The 18539-nt window shown below is 35.8% G+C and overlaps 1 protein-coding gene across 7 annotated transcripts in view; it reads left to right on the top strand.

Annotated features, from left to right (window-relative positions):
* AFF4 (ALF transcription elongation factor 4) overlaps positions 1 to 18047 on the top strand; it is a 90661-nt gene extending 72614 nt beyond the window's left edge. For all 7 annotated transcript variants that reach the window (XM_056811167.1, XM_056811164.1, XM_056811166.1 and 4 more), the window contains 8 exons: positions 2772 to 2866; positions 4205 to 4268; positions 4381 to 4517; positions 4784 to 4855; positions 6034 to 6127; positions 6897 to 6940; positions 10177 to 10397; positions 12055 to 18047. In XM_056811167.1, the coding sequence (XP_056667145.1) occupies positions 2772 to 2866; positions 4205 to 4268; positions 4381 to 4517; positions 4784 to 4855; positions 6034 to 6127; positions 6897 to 6940; positions 10177 to 10397; positions 12055 to 12182 (855 nt within the window). In that variant the 3' untranslated portion in view covers positions 12183 to 18047. The remainder of the gene's footprint in view (positions 1 to 2771; positions 2867 to 4204; positions 4269 to 4380; positions 4518 to 4783; positions 4856 to 6033; positions 6128 to 6896; positions 6941 to 10176; positions 10398 to 12054) is intronic.
* Positions 18048 to 18539: the final 492 nt, after the last annotated feature.

Below are 18539 nucleotides of genomic sequence, written 5' to 3'. Positions count from 1 at the left end.
TTTGTATTTTTCTTATTAGCGATTTGGAGTATATATTTTGGGTATGCCATTTGATTTTTAAAAAATATATTTTTTTCTTATATGCCATTTGATTTTTTAAAAAAGATTCAACCCCACCCCCTTTACCACATCCTTTATCTCAGATCTCATTTTGTCTGTGTAATCAAATTGTCTTGTGTTCTGTAATTGCCTATATCTCTTGTTGAGTAAAAAAAATTCATCTGCCCAAAGCTAAAAAAGGCCCATGATCTGCTTCTCTTCTGATTTTTTAATAGTATAATCTTCAGATTATATAGCCATTTTGAATTTACCACAGAATATGGAATGTGTTGGTCCAACCCCAAAACATAAATTATTTAGGATTAGGAAACCTGGAAAGCAGTTTTTTTACTTTTGTAATAACAAACTATGAGGCTGGTTGTAGTTTGGTAACTTTATTAAATGAAACTAGTATTAGTAGTAAAGAGAGGGAAAAGTTCCAGGAGAGAGGTACAGAGATACTTAGCTTTCTAATCTATGATCACCATTTAAGGACCTGTATAAGCTGAACTCCGACATGGGTTCATTCTGCTCTCTATGCTCACACCAGAGTTACTTCCTGCTGGGTCTTCCCTTATAAGTTGTTTTCTCCACCCACTAACTCTTACAAATCACATCACAGTTTCTTAATTTGCTTGGGCAGCCTAGGAGGGCAGTGCCTGTAGAATCAGTTTCCTGTCTCATTGGTTCCTTGGTTCTTTAACTTCCTCTCTCGGGGCTTGTCTATACCTGAATTTATTTAGTGGTGTTTGACCTCCAGGTCACTGAGAGATGATGTTAAAAAAAAAAAAGGTAACACTGGAGAGAGAAATTTGCTTCTGACAATCCCGCCTGTAATTCTGTTGGGAGATAAGCATGTTAAAATTTGCCCACTTGGAGTCTTTGGGAGATTTAATATGCCTAGTCTCTCCAATGAATCATTGCACATAACCAGCTTATACATCTAAAGATTCTCCTAGTAGAGGTGTATAAAATGTTGCACTTTATCTAGAGGGAATTATAACAGTTCACTTTTTAAACATTTTTTAGGGAAGGGAAGAAGCAGGCATAATGTGATACACCAGTTCTAAATCACTTCTAGTGTAGTTGACTTCCAAATCTTTCTTCTTGACTCCAGTTGCCTATAGCATATCTCTTACATGTCCCATTGACACTTAGATTCATTGTTTCAAGACCATATATTTTTCTTCCCTGCTAAACTTCCTCTTTGTGACTTTCCATCCATCCTGTTGCTTGTTTTCAGCCTTGGGGTTAGCATGGATACTTCTCTCTCCATCATCTCATGATTAGTTTCTAAGTCTTATTGGGTCTTTAACTTTTCTTGAATTTATCCTGTTTGTGCTATCCTATTTGTGCTGTCACCACCCTGATATATCTTGCTATCACCTGTCTCAAATTGTTAAGAATTCTTTCCCTATCCAATCTATTCCTTAAACCCTTGCCCAGAATGCTGCTCTTACTGCAGTCATCTGGTCTTGTCATTCCTTTGCTCAGAAATCATTGCTAGCTTCCTACTGAAACAAAAAACTCCTTGTCCTTACATACAAGGTTTTCCACAATGTGCTGCCACTCAACATTTCTTATATTACTCTTTTATGCTTCTAGTTTTGTTTTGGGGACTGGATCTTCCTACCTTACCCCGGCTGGAGGTGTAGTGACAACCCACAGACCCAGGCCCAATCCCAATCAGTACAGAAGCTTTTAACTAGCTCCATTTTTCTGACCTGAGCTATTTTACCCTTTCTTAGGTCACTTAGGGGCCCCTCCCTTGCCAGTTGCTTGATTTAAGCTTTAGCCCTACTGATAGTAGCTCAGAATTTTCAAATTCAAGCAATCTACTAGCCTCAGATTCCCTAGTAGTAGATATATGTTTGTGGCCATATGTTAATTATGTTTGAAATGTTCTTTTCCTCTTTAAGTCCTCTTGCCTACCCTTCAGAGCCTGACTCAATGACTCCTTATGATAACATAGAACTGGAAGGACTTCAGCCCATTCTCCTTATTTTATAGATACGCAATATGAAACAACTTACCTAAGATCATACAGTAACTGTCCAGAATTTGAACTCATGGCTTCTAACTCCAAATCTAGCACTCCTCCTATATCATTCTCGCCATCAGCAGTAGCTTCCTTCCTCAGAACTTTGCAATAGTACTTTGTTTTGCAGTTCTTTAAAGCACTTAAGTATTAACATATTTGTATCTTATTCTTCCCTCCAAGAATGTAAGCTTCATGAAGACAGAGGCTATGTCTAAATTTTATGCCCTGTAGGGCCTTGACTAGGGTTCTGCATATAAACATATAATTTAAGGATGAATGGAAAAATGAATTTAATGTAGTGAACAGTGTTGCTAATTCATGTATGAAAATAATGCCTAACAGCCTGGTCTGTTCTGGCTTATTAATTTACTATGTAATTTATTAGTAATTCTAAGAAGTAATGTGATTTTGGCAATAGGTCCATGGATTTCTTATGTTTTCATTAACTTATGTTGATTGAACGAAATAAATGTGTTCATATAAAATGAAAAATAATTTTCTGAGCATCTTAAGTCCTTAAATTATAGAAAATTGTCATTTATGAAACATCATCAATTAAAATAGATTGCAAGTGGGTATGGTGTTGATTTATTTGTATCCTAAAGTAGAAAATAATTTTTGTATTGCTCACCTATTTTACTAGCTTGTGATTATTGTTTCAAATGCTTTCCATTACCTTTTTTTTTTTAAGGAAAAGGCTCCAAGTAGTTCTTCGAACTATCCTCCAGCTACACAAATTCCTGATGGCTCCAAAACACGAAGAGCAAAGCTTGCTTTTGATGACAGGTAAAGTGAATGGGAATGTGTCTGTATACACAAAGCTTTCCACTTTTAAACTAGTGATGGATTTTAAATGTGAAAGTCTTGTCATGATAGAGGATATTGACACAATGTATGTAAAAATATTCAAACTTTTCAGAGAAAAAGCATAATTCTTTCCTCTTCTGACAGTATAGTATGAGTGTAAAGCCCAACTCAAGGAGTTACAGTGTACCCCAAGTTATATATATCCATTCTTGATAGCAGAATATCACAATAATTGAATTTAGAGCAAATGGTTAGTCATGAAGGTAGTTTCTGATTTTTATAACAGCTATGTTCCAAAAATTATCCTTGGATTTGTACTAAATCTTAAGAGCAAATTAGATTACTTAATACATTATATTAGAAAACTTGGAAGGGACCATTAAACTGGGTGTCTCATTTTTCATTCTGAAAATTTCAGTATTTTTATTTGACTAAATCCTGTCCAGAAAGCAATTATTATTATAATTATAATTTTTTAAACTCTTAACTTCTATCTTAGAATTGATATTAAGTATTGGTTCCAAGGCAAAAGACTAGTTATGGGCTAGGCACAATTGGGATTAAGTGACTTACCCAGGGTCACATCATTAAGATGTGTCTGAGGCCAAATTTGAACCCAGGACTTCCTATCTCTAGGCCTGGCTCTATCCACTGAACCACCTAGCTTCCCCAGCAATAAGCATTTATTGAGTGCCTACTGTACTAGTTTCTGGAATGTGAAGACAAAACAAAAAAGTGACTTCTTACATTTTACTGGGAGAAATATAACATGAAACATGCATATATAGAAGATAATTTAAAGAAGAAAGCCGTAAATACTAGGAAAAATATAGGATGAAGCTCATGAGATGAACCTGGAAAGAAGTAGCGTTTCTAAGAAATCAGTGTGAAGAGGGAGTACATTCCAAGGTATAGGGAAAAACTTATACAGAGACATGGGAGATAGAATGCTGAGTTTGGGAATGTAGATTGTAGGAAAGGTGATATAGTGTTAGCTTGAAAATATAGGTTGATGCCATAATTTTTTTGTCTATGAAGTTGCTCTTTTGGGATTTTTGTTGTTTGTTTTGTTTTATTTTGTTTTTAAATACCAACTTTAGGAATTTTTAGTTCATCCTAGGGGCAATAGAAAACCATAATGAAATAATCAACACTGTGCCTGATTTAAATTTTGCTTGTAAGAACCAAAATGCTTGCTAAGTAAAATGACTTGATTATATAATGTATTTTACTACATCTGTGGAAATTGAACCATGCCACAGACAAAGTAGAACATGATCTTATAAAAATGTTTTCAATTTTTAATTTTTGTTGCAGGATTTACTCAGCTGACCATTATTTACAAGAAGCTAAAAAGCTAAAGCACAATGCGGATGCATTGGTATGTTGGCCTTCATATTTAGCTTTTTGGAATTAATTGGTCTTTTTAACTTTGATTTTAGCCTTTACAGTATTCTACAACCCACATTTTCTCTTGACTGCTTTCTCTTTAGTCTGATAGATTTGAGAAAGCTGTCTATTATCTTGATGCTGTGGTATCTTTCATTGAATGTGGAAATGCTTTGGAGAAAAATGCTCAGGAATCCAAATCTCCATTCCTTATGTATTCAGAAACTGTGGAGTTAATTAAGTAAGTATGTGGAGATGTCCAAATCAGCAAGGTCAGTAATGTTAATTCACTGATCTAGATACAATGAATTTGACTGACAACAGAATTTAATCATGGATTGGCAAGAGGGGAACTAATTAAGTGACTTCTAAATTAAATGATTCCTTTTATTTTGAATTTGTTTGATTCTAATGTGTCTTGAGGGTGGGAGGAAAGAAGTAACTAGATAAAATAAAGTACTTAGTTTTGTTTACATTTTGTGGTTTATGTTGTGTTTAATGTTATAGATATACTATGAAGCTGAAGAATTACCTGGCACCAGATGCTACATCTGCAGATAAAAGGCTGGCAGTTCTTTGGTGTGTAGAATTGAAAGTATTTGTAAAGTATATTTATATGAGGTTGTGACAGACATAGAAATGCTTTCTAACTTGAATATGCACAACTTGGGTATTTTTTGTTTAGTTTTGTTTTGGCATTGTATGAGTTTAGGATCTGTGTTAAAAGACAGGAATTGGGGGCAGCTGGGTAGCTCAGTGGATTGAGAGCCAGGCCTAGAGATGGGAGGTCCTAGGTTCAAATCTGGCCTCAGACACTTCCCAGCTGTGTGACCCTGGGCAAGTCACTTGACCCCCATTGCCTACCCCTTACCACTCTTCTGCCTTGGAGCCAATACACAGTATTGACTCCAAGACAGAAGGTAAGGGTTTTATGTAAAAAAAAAAAAGACAGGAATTTAAGAAGAAACTAAATAAATACATTTCTATCTTGTTTCAGATTTTTGAGGCACTGTGGAGGGGAGGTGTCTTCTCCTTCCTAGTTAGACCTCTTTTTCTTCTTGCTTTGGAAAAATCCTTAGTAAGGTGTGCCATAATGTAGTAGTTGTTTTTTTTTTAACCTCATCTCTCACACACTCTTTTTTGGGAGGGAATCTAGTAGTTGTGTATATGGACTCATTCTCTTCCTTGCTGCATCTTACTCCATTTAGAAAAAGTGAATAAAAATGGGAGTATATCTGATGTCTCAGGTATATGGGCACATTCGTGGATCTGCTTACTATACTGCTCTGGAGTGTTCTGGGGGAGGAAGTCCTAGAAAGACCCTGTCTGAAGATTAGAGGCTTACTTAATTACTCCCAGAGCAATGATTGTGATAATATCTATAACCTATTTACTGTTTGTAGTTTTCATTTAGCTCTCCAGAATATTTAAGGAGTAATAGTGTTATTCTTTAATTCTATTTTCATGTTAATAATCATCATATTGTGAGCTCCTTGAGAGGAGGGACTCTCTTTCCTCTTTTTGTCCTTTTTTTCCTCCAGCACAGTGCCTGGCATAGAGTGTGCTTAATAAATATTTATCCAGACAATTTTGGCTCATTCTGTATTATCAGTAGTTGAGTCATTTTGCCTAAAAATTAAAGCTAATGTCATTGTCAACTTAGTGATAATAGTTTCATATAAACGCAACAAAAAGCAACTTATTTCTGTATTATCCAGTGCTGTCATTTTAAATCTTTTTTTCTCTTTCTTTTTTAGCCTTCGATGCCAGTCCTTATTGTACCTGAGGTTATTTAAGCTGAAGAAAGAAAATGCTTTGAAATACTCAAAAACATTAACTGAACATTTAAAGGTAAATGTAATTGATAGAAATATAAATTTTAAACCTAGCTTTGCCAATGGCTCTCCTCTTCCATTGCCCCTGGAGATGTGCTTGTAATGTTTCTGCCTATGGAGAGAAGGGAGCATTACAACCAGCTGAGTACTGGGGCAGTTGAGAGAGGGTAGTTAATGACTATGGTGAACATTCAAATCCCAACAGGATTGTTGGGACTTAGATTGGTTTTGAGAGAAGACAATTTTCAGTGGACTTATTTTTGAACTCCCATATATCTTTGCCTTTTTATTTAGCCATATACAGTACTTCATATATAAATATGTTTCATTAAACTTTAAAGTAGTTCCTCAACAACTCCTTGCATAACTCCCTTTCAGTTCCTAATTCTTTCTGGATTGTTATTCAGAACCATCTACAATCCACACCAATCCTTCCCTTTTTCAATTTTCTCCAACAAGGCTATCCACTTCCCTGAACAAGCATTTCACTTTCCCACCTATGTGCCTTTATTCATATTGTTTCCTTTGCCTCAGATGTTCTTTTCTGCCTTTTTTGAACCCTAAAGGCTCAGCTCTTAAACCTATTTCTTTGATCTCACTCCCTACTTCACTCAGTTCATAATGAGGTCTCCCTCCTTTTTATTCATATAGTTCTTTACTCTCTATCACTTATATGATGTGTATATGTCTTCTCTCTTGGGAGAGTACAAAGCCTGTACATAGTAGACATTGAATAATTGTTGATTTGATTGACAAATAAATTGCTTTTTGTTTTTTGTCCCTAGAATTCTTATAATAATTCTCAGGCTCCATCACCTGGCATGGGAAGGTAGGTAATTTAATTTATCCTGTGAAATGACATTTTTTTTCTTCATAGTCCTTTAGTAATTGTTGAATCCATAAATGTATGTCAAAGTTAGCAATAAGAGCAATTTGTATTACCATACTTGTCATTCAGAAAGCAGCAGTTCCACATTTTGATGCATGATAAATTTGTGGATTGAGTCTAAGGAATAGTTGGGGGAGAGGTGGGGCAGTGGGAGAAGGAAGCTAGAGGTGGTAAGCAGTTTGAGAGCTAGGTCTAGAGGGCCTGGGTTCACATGTGGCCACAGATACTTCCTAACTGTGCGACAGTGGGAAAGTCAAGTGACTTTCTCAGTTGCCTACTCCTTACTGCTCTTTTGCCTTGGAACCAATACTTGGTGTATTACCTTCTACACGTTTATCCTAAATATTTGGGCTACTCTTAGCTAAATTAGCAGATATATTTTGCCTTCTTTGAGACAAGAACTTTTAGGATAGTTTACCATGAAACTGCTTCTCTCAGAAATCCTTGAGGCAAGTAATTAAGCAGGGCAGAGTTCTGATCCTGCACCCTAAAAACTGCTGTTGCCAGCTACACTTGTGGCACAGTATCTAGGGAAGCAGATTTCCAACTCTCCAATTTACCAGCTAATTGGAACTTTGGGTTGGGTAGGGTTTTTTGTTTGTTTGTTTTAAATAAACCCTTACCTTCTGTCTTAAAAACAATACTGTGTATTGGATCTAAGGCAGAAGAGCAATAAGGGCTAGCAATGGGGGTTAAGTGACTTGCCCAGGGTCATACAGCTAGGAAGTATCTGAGGCCAGGTTTGAACCTAGGACTTCTCATCTCTAGACCTGGCTCTCAATCCACTGAGCCACCCTCCTGCCCCCTTAGGTGGGTAGTTTTTAGGGACACTTCCAAACCTATGGAATTTGAGAAGGTAGCTTGGTCATTTAAGTAGAGATTCAAAGGAGCAATTGGAAATGAGAGTGAAACTCGGAAAAAGAGCTACAGATATAGATAAATCCACTATGAAGTGAAAGCTTTGAGAGTGATTATAATCACAGAGAAAAGAACTAAGAACAGAATGTTGAAGAACATTGATCTAGGAGAGACATTTTATGGATAATTTCTTGTAATATGATGTCAAGGCTTTGTTTTTGCTCCAGACTTTCAGGTAGACGATTAATTCTCAAATTGTCTCTCCTGAATCTGTTTTCCAGGTCAGTTGTCTTTTCAATGAGCTATTTCATGTTTCCTTCTATCTTTTCATTCTTTTGATTTTGCTTTATTAATTCTTACTGTCTCAGGAGATCATTAGCTTCTACTTGCTTAATTCTAGTCTTTAAAGACTGATTTTCAGCTATGATCTTTTGATTTTCCTTTTCATTTTGGTCTTTCCTGTTTTTCTTGGCTTTCAGCAGGTCATTTCTGGTCTCTTCATTTGATTTCTGTGCCTTTTTCCATATGGGCAATTTTGTCTTTTAAGCTGTTATTTTCTTTTTGTATTATTTTCATTTCTTCCCATTTTTCTTCTATCTTTCTTCCTGGGTTCTTGAATCTCCTTTTTGAGTTACTCTAAAGCTTGCGACCAATTTCCTTTTTTTTTTCCTCCAAGTTTGGATGTGTTTGCTTTTCAGTCTGCTGTTGCCTTCCATGTTTTGCTCTTTTTTCCTCCATAGAAATTATCCAGGGTCATGAGCTTTTTTTGCTGTTGCTTATTCCTTTTTCCACTAGTGGATTGGGGTTCCTGCATTTTGGTGATCATTGCTTTCTTAGCTTCTGCCTTGCAGGGCTTTGCCTTGGTAGTATCTTCCCTTCCCTGTCAGAAGCCTAAGTGAGGGCAGGTAGATCTGTCATGTTCTTTGTGTAGCATGTGCTTTAAAGCATTTTGCCTTGAGACTATCTTTCCAGCCCCTGCTGCCTTGGCTGGTTTCCGCCTGAGCTCTGCACTCTTCAGCCTCCAATCTTGCTGCCAAGGCCTTGCACTGCCCTCAGGATTAAGTTTCCCCAGCCAGCTCCCCAGAATTCAGAGGTTGCCTTGGCCCTGGCTCTAACTCTGGCTCAGAAGGTGGTGTGGGGAAGGGATCATCAGCTTGTGCTTTTATTAGTGCAGTTTTGCCCCCTTGTAGCATGGAAATACCGACTCACTGCCTACCTTTAATGCTACATCCAGTGGGAGAGCCCTTTTACTCGACCAATTTTGATTTTTGTCCTTTTGAGACACTTTGTAATGATCGGTTGGAAGGAGATTGAGAAGGCTCCTACTACTACACCGCCATCTTGGCTCCGCCTAGGAGAGACATTTCAGAGGAAAAAGTATATTTGTTTCCCCTTGTGTTCTTTGATGCATTTTCATTCATTCATACCAACATCTCTGACTAATAATTCTGTGAGTAAATAGGAATAGATTGAAGGAAGCGCCTTGTCTATTTGATTTTCCTATACTATATTTAGGTGGGTTTTTTCCTTTTAATTACCTCATATCTTAGAATCAATACTATCTATTGGCTCTAATGAAGAAGAACGTTAAGGGCTAGGTAGGGCAGTGGGGGGTTATGTGACTTGCCTATGATTTGGACCTAGGTCGAACTGGTCCCTATATGTAGGTTTGATTACTATGGGCTTCTTAATTCTAATTTTAGTTTTAAAATTATATCCCAAAGATAGGGCATAGTAGTATTGCATTCTTGCATCTGTTTGATTTAAAATTTAGTTTCAGGTGATTGATTTTCCAAGTCCCAGATGTATTTTTATGCATATCCATATATATAACTACACATGTATATATGTAACTATGTATTTTTTGCCTAAATTGGTATCCTTTGATATATCATATACTAATATCCATTGGTAAGATATAGTGATGAATTTTGGAGCTTTTTATGAATTAGTCCTACAAATATCTTAGCCCAGCAAAAATTCTATAGCTTACATATTATGTCCATGGGAATCACTGTACTGCTAGAGGACTGAAGATAGTTGAGGGCTCTGTCTGTCAGTGTTGAATAATCTTGTTAAATTTGTGTAAAAAAAATCACTAAGTTTTAGAATAAAATACTGTGCTCTGTCAATGTATTTTAAAAAAGTAATTTTTCTTTACATGTCTACTGTGAAAAACAGTTGGAAAAGCATTTCATATTCAAGTATTTTATGAAAAAAAAGACAAAGGCCTCAGCATTCCAATGATTGCAATTTGATCTGTTCTGTGCACCATATCACAATTAAACTTGTTGCCTTTTCTTTCTGTGTACATACAGCAAAGCTGTTGGGATGCCTTCCCCTGTTTCTCCAAAGCTCTCTCCTGGCAATTCAGGAAATTATACTTCAGGGGCAAGCAGCACTTCAGGGAGCAGTTCTTCAGTAACTATTCCACAGAAGATCCACCAGATGGCAGCCAACTATGTTCAGGTCACATCCAACTTCCTTTATGCCACTGAAATCTGGGACCAAGCTGAACAGCTTTTGAAGGAGCAAAAAGGTAGATCTTAGGAAATCAGGACATTTAGAAACTAAGCAAGTTAATTTTATGGTATAAATAGTTTAATTACAAGTTTTTGTATTTTAAAAGTATTGGTATCTTTTGTGGTTTGTGTAATCTATTTTAGAACTGATAACATTAATAGATTTCTAGCTTTTACCAAACATACTAAGGTTAATACTATGGTGTGATACAAACATTTGTTCTGCTAGTATTCTTTTCTATTGCTTCATTGTGGAGGCTCTGGATGTTCATGTCTACAGAAAATAAGATCCAACAGTTCTAACAAGGTTGTTCATAGGCCTGATAAGGGACAATATATATTGTATATGTTAATGGCCCTCTTCAGTAGGGACTAGCCTGGGCTGAACCAGAAGTTCCTTACCAAGTTTACCACAAGATGATGAAATTTTTAGCTGTGACAGTTTTCCTAGAACTATTAATTTATAGAGATTGCAATCTGATCTGTTGTAACAAAGTTACAAGTGGGGGGTGGGGGTGGAGAGACTTTTAAAAGTAAACTAGTCTCAGTGATCTTTTGTAATGAGTGATAATTTTTAAGCTCTTTCAAAAGCGATGGGTTCTCATTGTTCCAGCATCTAAAATGCAAAAGTTGCATTTAAACTTAAAATGAATTTAATTTACCTTTTACTTTTTGGGTTGTAAAAACTGACTAGTCATAGGAATATAGCCTTATATCTCTCATCCAGTATTCATGAAAATATTTACTAGATGTGTAGGCAAAAGGTACATTCTATAATTGGCTTATTTCATTTTAATTCAATTCACAAAGAACCCTCTGTGTCTTAAACACCAATCTTTGTCTTCCAAGAAAAAGGGAAAAGAAAACAATGGCCAAATTGAATAGGAAAATGGAAGATTTCCTAAGGCAGATTAGTACAAAGGAAAGAGGGAAAGAGTATTAGATTCAGAGTCAGAGGACCTAAATTTAAATTCTGCCTCCACCACTTAAATGCCTATTTGAGTTTGAGAAAATCACTTAAACCTCTTTAAGCCTCAGTTTCCAAGGGATTTTTTCCACTCTAAAGCATCCCAACACTAGACACTCTAAAGCATCCCAACACTAGATCCTGTCATCCTTTTTGCTTACAGAATTTTGACTTGTGTTTAGTTTTTAAGTATATCCCACCTGTGTTGCAGCAACATGTTTCAATTTCAGAAAGTTTAAAGTATATTATAAAAAATTTTGGTGTCCTGGCAAGTTCATTAAAATGTAATTTTGCCTGTAAATACAACTCTGGCAGCAAATTCTGATTTAAAAAGTAGATGAAATGGAATGGGCTGCTCCTGGAGAGAGTCAGTTCTTTTTCTATCCAAGGTCTTAAACCTGGCAATTTTGGTGATCACTTGTCTAGGATGTTGTAGAAAAGTTTTCTGTACAATTAAAGTTTGGATTAGATAACCTTGAAGTGTCTTCCGATGCTAAGATTTAGTGATTCTGTGCCTGTGGTAGATTGTTGCCTAGAAAAATAGCTGTTCCAAATATATTTTTCTTAATATTTCTCAGAGGAGGGAGGAGAAAACTTCTTTTCTTCTTATAAATTATGGGTTCCTTTTTACTACCCTGTCTGCCAGATGGCACAGAAATCACCTAGGAGACTGTACATGATTTAATTAATGTTTTTGCTCATTCCAGAGTTCTTTGCTGAACTGGATAAAGTTATGGGCCCTCTCATCTTTAATTCAAGCATCATGACAGACCTAGTTCGTTACACCCGGCAGGGACTTCACTGGCTTCGTCTGGATGCCAAGTTAATATCTTGAACTGAAGGATTCTTACCCAGAACATATTCTCGTTGCCTCTGATTTTTCTCCACAACACTGTGTCATATCAATAAGGAAGACTGCCATAACACTGCTTAGTCAACACTAAGAGCAAGGAATGCTTCTGCCTCACTGTCTCATGTATATGTTGTGTTTTTGTTTTTGTTTTTGTTTTTAACCTGAAGCCATCATGTTAATGGACTCCTAAGGTATTCCCTATTTGGAAAAAGTTATTTAAGTATTTTTACATCTGCAGCATATTAATAAGATGCAGTTTTAACTGATCTGAAATAAGATTGGAATTCTAGTTGTTATGCATAAGTAATCAATTTAAATCATATTTATTTTAATTTTTAACTATCCAGTTTGGTGGGACTATTTTAATAATTATTTCTACCTATAAATTTATCCTACCAAATGCTTAGCAGAAATTTCATGCAGACACTTTTATTTATATACTTTAAGCTTTTTGTTCTCAGTAATGTCTCCATGTGGTGGAGCTTATAAAAGGATCATTATATTCTCAAATGTAGAGACATGTATTTAACATGTTTGCTGCCTCCTATTCAAATCTTAAATGACAACTACAGTTTTAGTATTGCAGAATTTGTACTTAATGTTAAGGTAAAGGACCCAGAAAGATTCTTTACCAGGTGAAAAGAAATTTAAATATTAGAATATAGCATTCTAGATTGGGGGGAAAATCATGTTCGATTCAAGATGCGTTATTTCAAGAATCATGATCACAATAACTATAGCAGTCTCGCGGTGTTACAGTTACTTACATTTAATGAGTTATAAAAGAGATCAGGTAAGAACATGAACTCTGGGAGATGTGCATCATACAGAAAGTTTTGGTTTTTTTTTTATAAAAGGACAATCTTGAACCTTTTTAGTTTTGTTGAAACTTTATCCTCTTTGTTTTTGCCAGTTGATACTGGTTTGAAACAGTATGATTTACCATTGGAAAAATGGGTTAAAGAACTTCCTTCTCTTTCTTCCAATGAGTGAGAAATTAGAAGTTTTGTTCAAACATTCACATCTATCTTCACAATTCTTTTTTAAAAAATTTTGTCAATTCATGATATTCTGATATGTATGTGCAATGACTGCTGTGGGAATGGGTTGGAGTTTGGGTGTGTCCTATTTTACCATACAACTTGGAGCAAAGTTGTAAAACCGTTCTGATCTGGAGACATAGAACTTGTTTTAATCATGTATTTACCCCATTGTATTATGAAGGCCCCCAATGAGTAATGATTCTTTCTGTTGGGAGCAGAATATTCACTTTAGAAAAGTATCTTACTGATGTAAAAGGAGAGCCCTCCATGGGTTTGAAGTGGCTGCTTTTGTAAAAGTTGTGCACCAAAGTACCTTTCCATACAAGGTGCTTGTTGGAATACAAGGTGAGAACTGTACTGTTTGTACTTTGCTTAGTGCCCCTATCATGTCTGGTGTGCCTTAAATCTTACATTTAGATGAAGACTTGATGGACTGTTTACAGACGAAGCATCACAGGAGGACCAGGTCTACTGTGTACAGCTGGTTTTGTGCAGTAGTTAGGTAAAATTTCCTTTCCTTTAAATGTTTCTTTAGGACTAACCATGTAAAAATAATTGCTTTTATAAATGGTAACCCTTTAGTATAGTGACTTATTCTAAATCTGGTGAGTCTGGATCGTATAAAGCTGCTGAATTAAGCAGATTTCATCCCATACCAGAAATGAACATACGCTTTCAGGAAAAAGAAAAAAAAAAGATTGCACTCAATTTCTGGATCATCATCACGTGCCAAAAGGATGGCAAGTGCAAAAAAAAAAAAGGAATTGAATGTTGAGTTGTAAACTTTGTACAACATCAAGTAATGCAGTTTATCCTCTGGGTTTGGTCTTTTAAACTCACATATTTAACAAATTAGTAAGCTTTTATTGTATTAATATAGTTGCATATTTGTAGGGCTTCCTTGATTATTTTGTACTTCCAAAAAAGATGGTTTTCTACTGTCCGAGAAGGAAAAGTTAGCAGACCTATACTGAATTGTAAACTTTCCTCTGATGTAGACTTCTGTCGGTTTAGCACCCTTCTGAATTTAATCCGTGTTGAGTGAATCAGTGTGTCCGAGTGTGTGTGAGTAATAGAGAGAGAAAGAAAGGGGAGAGAGACACTGATGAACTGACTGTTAGGGACTGTATTCAAAGAATAACCTCCTTATAGACTCTTTAATGATTTTTTAGTAAGAAGTTTTTCAACTGGTATCAAAGCAGAGGTTTAGTCTTGTCTCTTTAAGTTCCAGTGTCTTAGGGGAACTATAAGGCCCAGTGTATTTTATATACCCTGTTTGGCCTGAATAGTCAGCAGAAACGTACATATGTGTGTGTGTGTGTGAGAGAGAGAGAGAGAGAGAGAATGGAAATTCTCGTGTATGGTGAATGGTGCTTCACTATAATATTCTCCTTAAAATTGTATTCATACTGAGATGATAAATTTCTTTTCAATTAAAGAATGTTTCCTTACAGTTAATAATGGGCAATAGTTTAAATTTTTGGCCTGAGTAATTGTATTTCAAATGCCAGGATTTCTGGCAGAAAGCCCAGTAACATGGCCTCCCTGACTCTGTGTCTGCAGTCATCTAGATATTTGGCTATGTTGTAGGTGAGCATTCCACCTTAAATTTCTTGTGACTTTTTTGTTTAACTTTTAAAACTGAATATAACTAATGACAAAAAGCTGATCTAACCTATAATATATAGATCATCTCAGAAATACACCTTTTAACAGATCACGCAGTTCATTGAAGAGTAATTTTTCTGCCTGCTGTCATATATACGTGATACGTGACTTAGCTAACATTTTACCCTTTATATTCAACCAAAGTATGGAACATTGTTATGTCCAACAATGCTTTTCATCCTGGGAACCTCAACATAGCCTGGCTGAGCTAGGCCATAGGGACCCCAACCTCATGAGATGGAACTTTTCTTCACAGCCACTGCCTTCACTTGTCAAGATCTTTTTTTCTTCCATTCCCTTCAATCCTGCTTCAAGAAGCAGGCCTGTGGCTTCTGCCTAGCAAGGTGACTTATTCATGATTGTTGTTGGCAGCACTAGTACTCCCTCCTTTAAAGCAAACCTTAAAGAAGGCAATCTTTTTAGGAGTTTTATGCTGTGACACAGGATGAGATTTGTGCTCATATCTGCCAAAGAAGGTGTTTGAAAAACTCTGGCCTCAGCTGACAATGCAAACCAGTCTCAAATAATGAACATTTGGGGAAAAGGCCACTCCTTATGTATCAAGAGGGTTCCTATTATTGTGGATCGATATATATCAGTGTTGCACTTTGAACCGCTTGTAGTTTGACTAAATCCTTTTCCCTCCACATCCATTTCTTCTTTTAATTAAACACAATAATCAGACCAGGCTGGCTCAGACAGCATAATTTTATATTGGCTGATTGCAAGTTTATAATATTATGGAATTTATTTGATTTATAACAGCTGGGTTTTCTCCTTGTGAAGCAAGATTACAGAAAACAAACTCTTTAAAGCTCAAGGCTTTGGCATTCATGTCTAGTGAATTAAGAATAAATAATAATCCATGTGAATCCAGTGTAGCCCTAGTCATTTTGGTTGAAGATTATTTAGCCATAAAAGGAGTACATTCTGCACTCTTCTTGGTGTGATAGTGAGCAGTTTGACTTTAGAATTATGTACACATACTCACTTTATATATAATGTATTTTTTAAAAACCATGAAATCAGTTTGTCTAAGGTATATATGTGTAGTATTTTAGCTTAGTGCACCCGTTTCCACATTATTTATTAAATTGATCTAAGTCACTTTCTCAGTGACATTTCTGTCACTCATTCAGTGACATTTGTTGCATAGTAATGTATAAGAGTGCAATGTGTATTCCTTTAGATTAAGAGTTTATTTGCAGTAAGCTCATTCTAAAATGTATTTGTGCCCTTTATTAATATGTCAGGGCTTTGTGGGGTGGGTGGGGTGGGATCGGGTGGAGAGGAGTCTTAATTTTCCAGTTGCTATTTGGATAAAAATGGCCTCATTGTGTGTTTTATTTATATAATATTTTGCTTTGTCACAGGTGCACTTAGTGAGATTTTTGTATGAAGTAGGTTATGTTAAGCCTGAGCAAGTCCAAGTTTTGAATGAACTCTCCCCACTGGGGAATAACCATTGTACAACCTTATAGAGTCTATGACTAGAATTCCTCAATTATTTGAAACACAGATTTCATTATCTTTAGCTTTAGTATGAAATATGGTGGAGAAGTGGGTCTCCCCCCTATAATAGGTAATATGCACCCAGACTTAATTCTGCATTAAAGTAAATGATATGTGAGTTAATTCTCCCAGATGACATGAGAATAAATTATTGTCCACAGTTTACATAAATTTGCAAGGATTTGGGGATTTCTAAAAGTGCTTTGCCTCTTTTACTCAGCTAACGGAAAGCCTTTTAGCTCTCTTGAGACCAGAGCTAAGCAGTTAGTGGCAAGAGCAGAAATCACCTGTCAAAAAATTGTTGTAAGGCTGATTTTAAAGGTGAAGTCCTATTTTTCTAAGCTCCATCAAATCTCTAGACCAACAGTTCGGTTGAAGAAATTTGATGCTTCCACGTCAAGTTGGAGGTCAGGACTAGATGTAAACAACATAAACTTTGCCCTATGTAAGCCTTGAAGTTGCAGACTGGTTATCAGGCTTTTAAATAGCCTTTGGAGGATAGGCCCATTAATCTTCCCTATGCCATTATTCAGCATATATTAAATTGAGCAAGAAAAGGCTGCCCAGAAATGTGGTTTAATTCTATTTATTCACCTTGGAAATTCTCTACCTGTTAATCAGGAAAAGTGAAATGCTGCCTTTCAAGTTTATGCCATGAGGGCCCATATTTATTCCACTAGCTGGTGATACAGACTTTCAAAGTGTCCCTGTTTTTGTGACTTTATGCATACCCCTAGCAAATAAGTTGAGCATTCATCAGTATGGTAGCACTCACTAATTGAGTTGACTGCATTTATCTGAATGCCTAAAAGTTCACCTTTTAAGACCAGACATGGTGTTTGCAAGCACAGCTCCTATAATTTGTATCTGGTCTCCCTTTTGAATGATTTTAAACGGTTTTGTATATGGAGGATGAAGTGCTTTATATATTTATTGAAAATCCTTTATCTTATTTGAAATTATAATTATTTGGTAAATAAGGGTTTAGGGTTTTTTTTGTTGTTTTGTTTTTGTTTGTTTTGTTTTGGGGGATTTGTCGAAGGGAAGCTGGGGAAGGTAGCTAACTCCTAAGCCCTGGTTGATCCTAAAGAAAAGATACTGTTAGTGACTGACAGGATGTCTTTATTTCTACATGACTCAAGTCCCTGTTTTACATTTGTTTTACCCAAATTATTTAGGCATCTGGTATTTTCAACCAAAACTTAAACTATATACTGTGAGTTTTATTTGTTGCAATACACTTAAATTTCAAGGGATAGTTTGGGGCTCAGAAGTTAGGATTTTAAAGTCAATATGTGCATTTCACGTAACAAAGCTGTTAATGGTGAGCAAAGTATTATATACTAACTAGATTTTTCCACATCTGTATAGTATATTCTATGTATTTTGTGGTATTGAGATTATAGAAAGTTTAGAGTGTCTGAAACATGCATTTAATGTGTATTTTTAAACAAATTTATGGCGATTAAAATATTTGGAGAAAAGGGTATCACATTTCAATTTGTAAAGATCTTTTTAACTACTGTGTCATTAAATGCTTTGTATAATGCAAAACCATAACTGGAAAAACTTAAGTTTAATAAATATCAAATAGATTTTTCTGTATTAAACTTTATAAATGCTATGCTGTTTACACTTCTATTTTTTCCTTCTAATTTGGGTTCTCATTTTATATTTTTGCACTGGGCTTAAGGATCCATGCATATCCTTTGAAAACATGTTTCAGTAGGCATATTTACCTTAGCACAAACCTTATGCTTGCTTATTGTAGGATCCACGTGCTCACGTGGATAGAAATTAAATTATTGAAATGATGTACAGAAGTCTTAGCTTTCTGAGCTTTGTTTTTAGAGTAGGAATTGTCTCAAGGACAAATGTACTAGATTTTTCTTTGTGTTCCCTCTTGGGGATAATTTAAAAAAACTTGGATATGTTTCTTGGAGGGTGTGGGTGGGTGCCAGAATTACCAACCATTACTTTGTCACTGGAGATACAGGGTGAAAGGCTAATGTTCTACATACAGATTTTGAAATTATAGACTTTTGCTTTAAATTTTAACATTCTACCAATATTATTATTCTTTAGTATATTAGTTACCCCCTCCCCAACTTTTGAA

Source organism: Monodelphis domestica, chromosome 1 (genome assembly GCF_027887165.1).
Source record: "Monodelphis domestica isolate mMonDom1 chromosome 1, mMonDom1.pri, whole genome shotgun sequence".
In the NCBI taxonomy this organism is placed as follows: domain Eukaryota; kingdom Metazoa; phylum Chordata; class Mammalia; order Didelphimorphia; family Didelphidae; genus Monodelphis; species Monodelphis domestica.
Note: the sequence above shows the minus strand (reverse complement) of the source record. Positions and strands in the feature narration are given on the sequence as shown.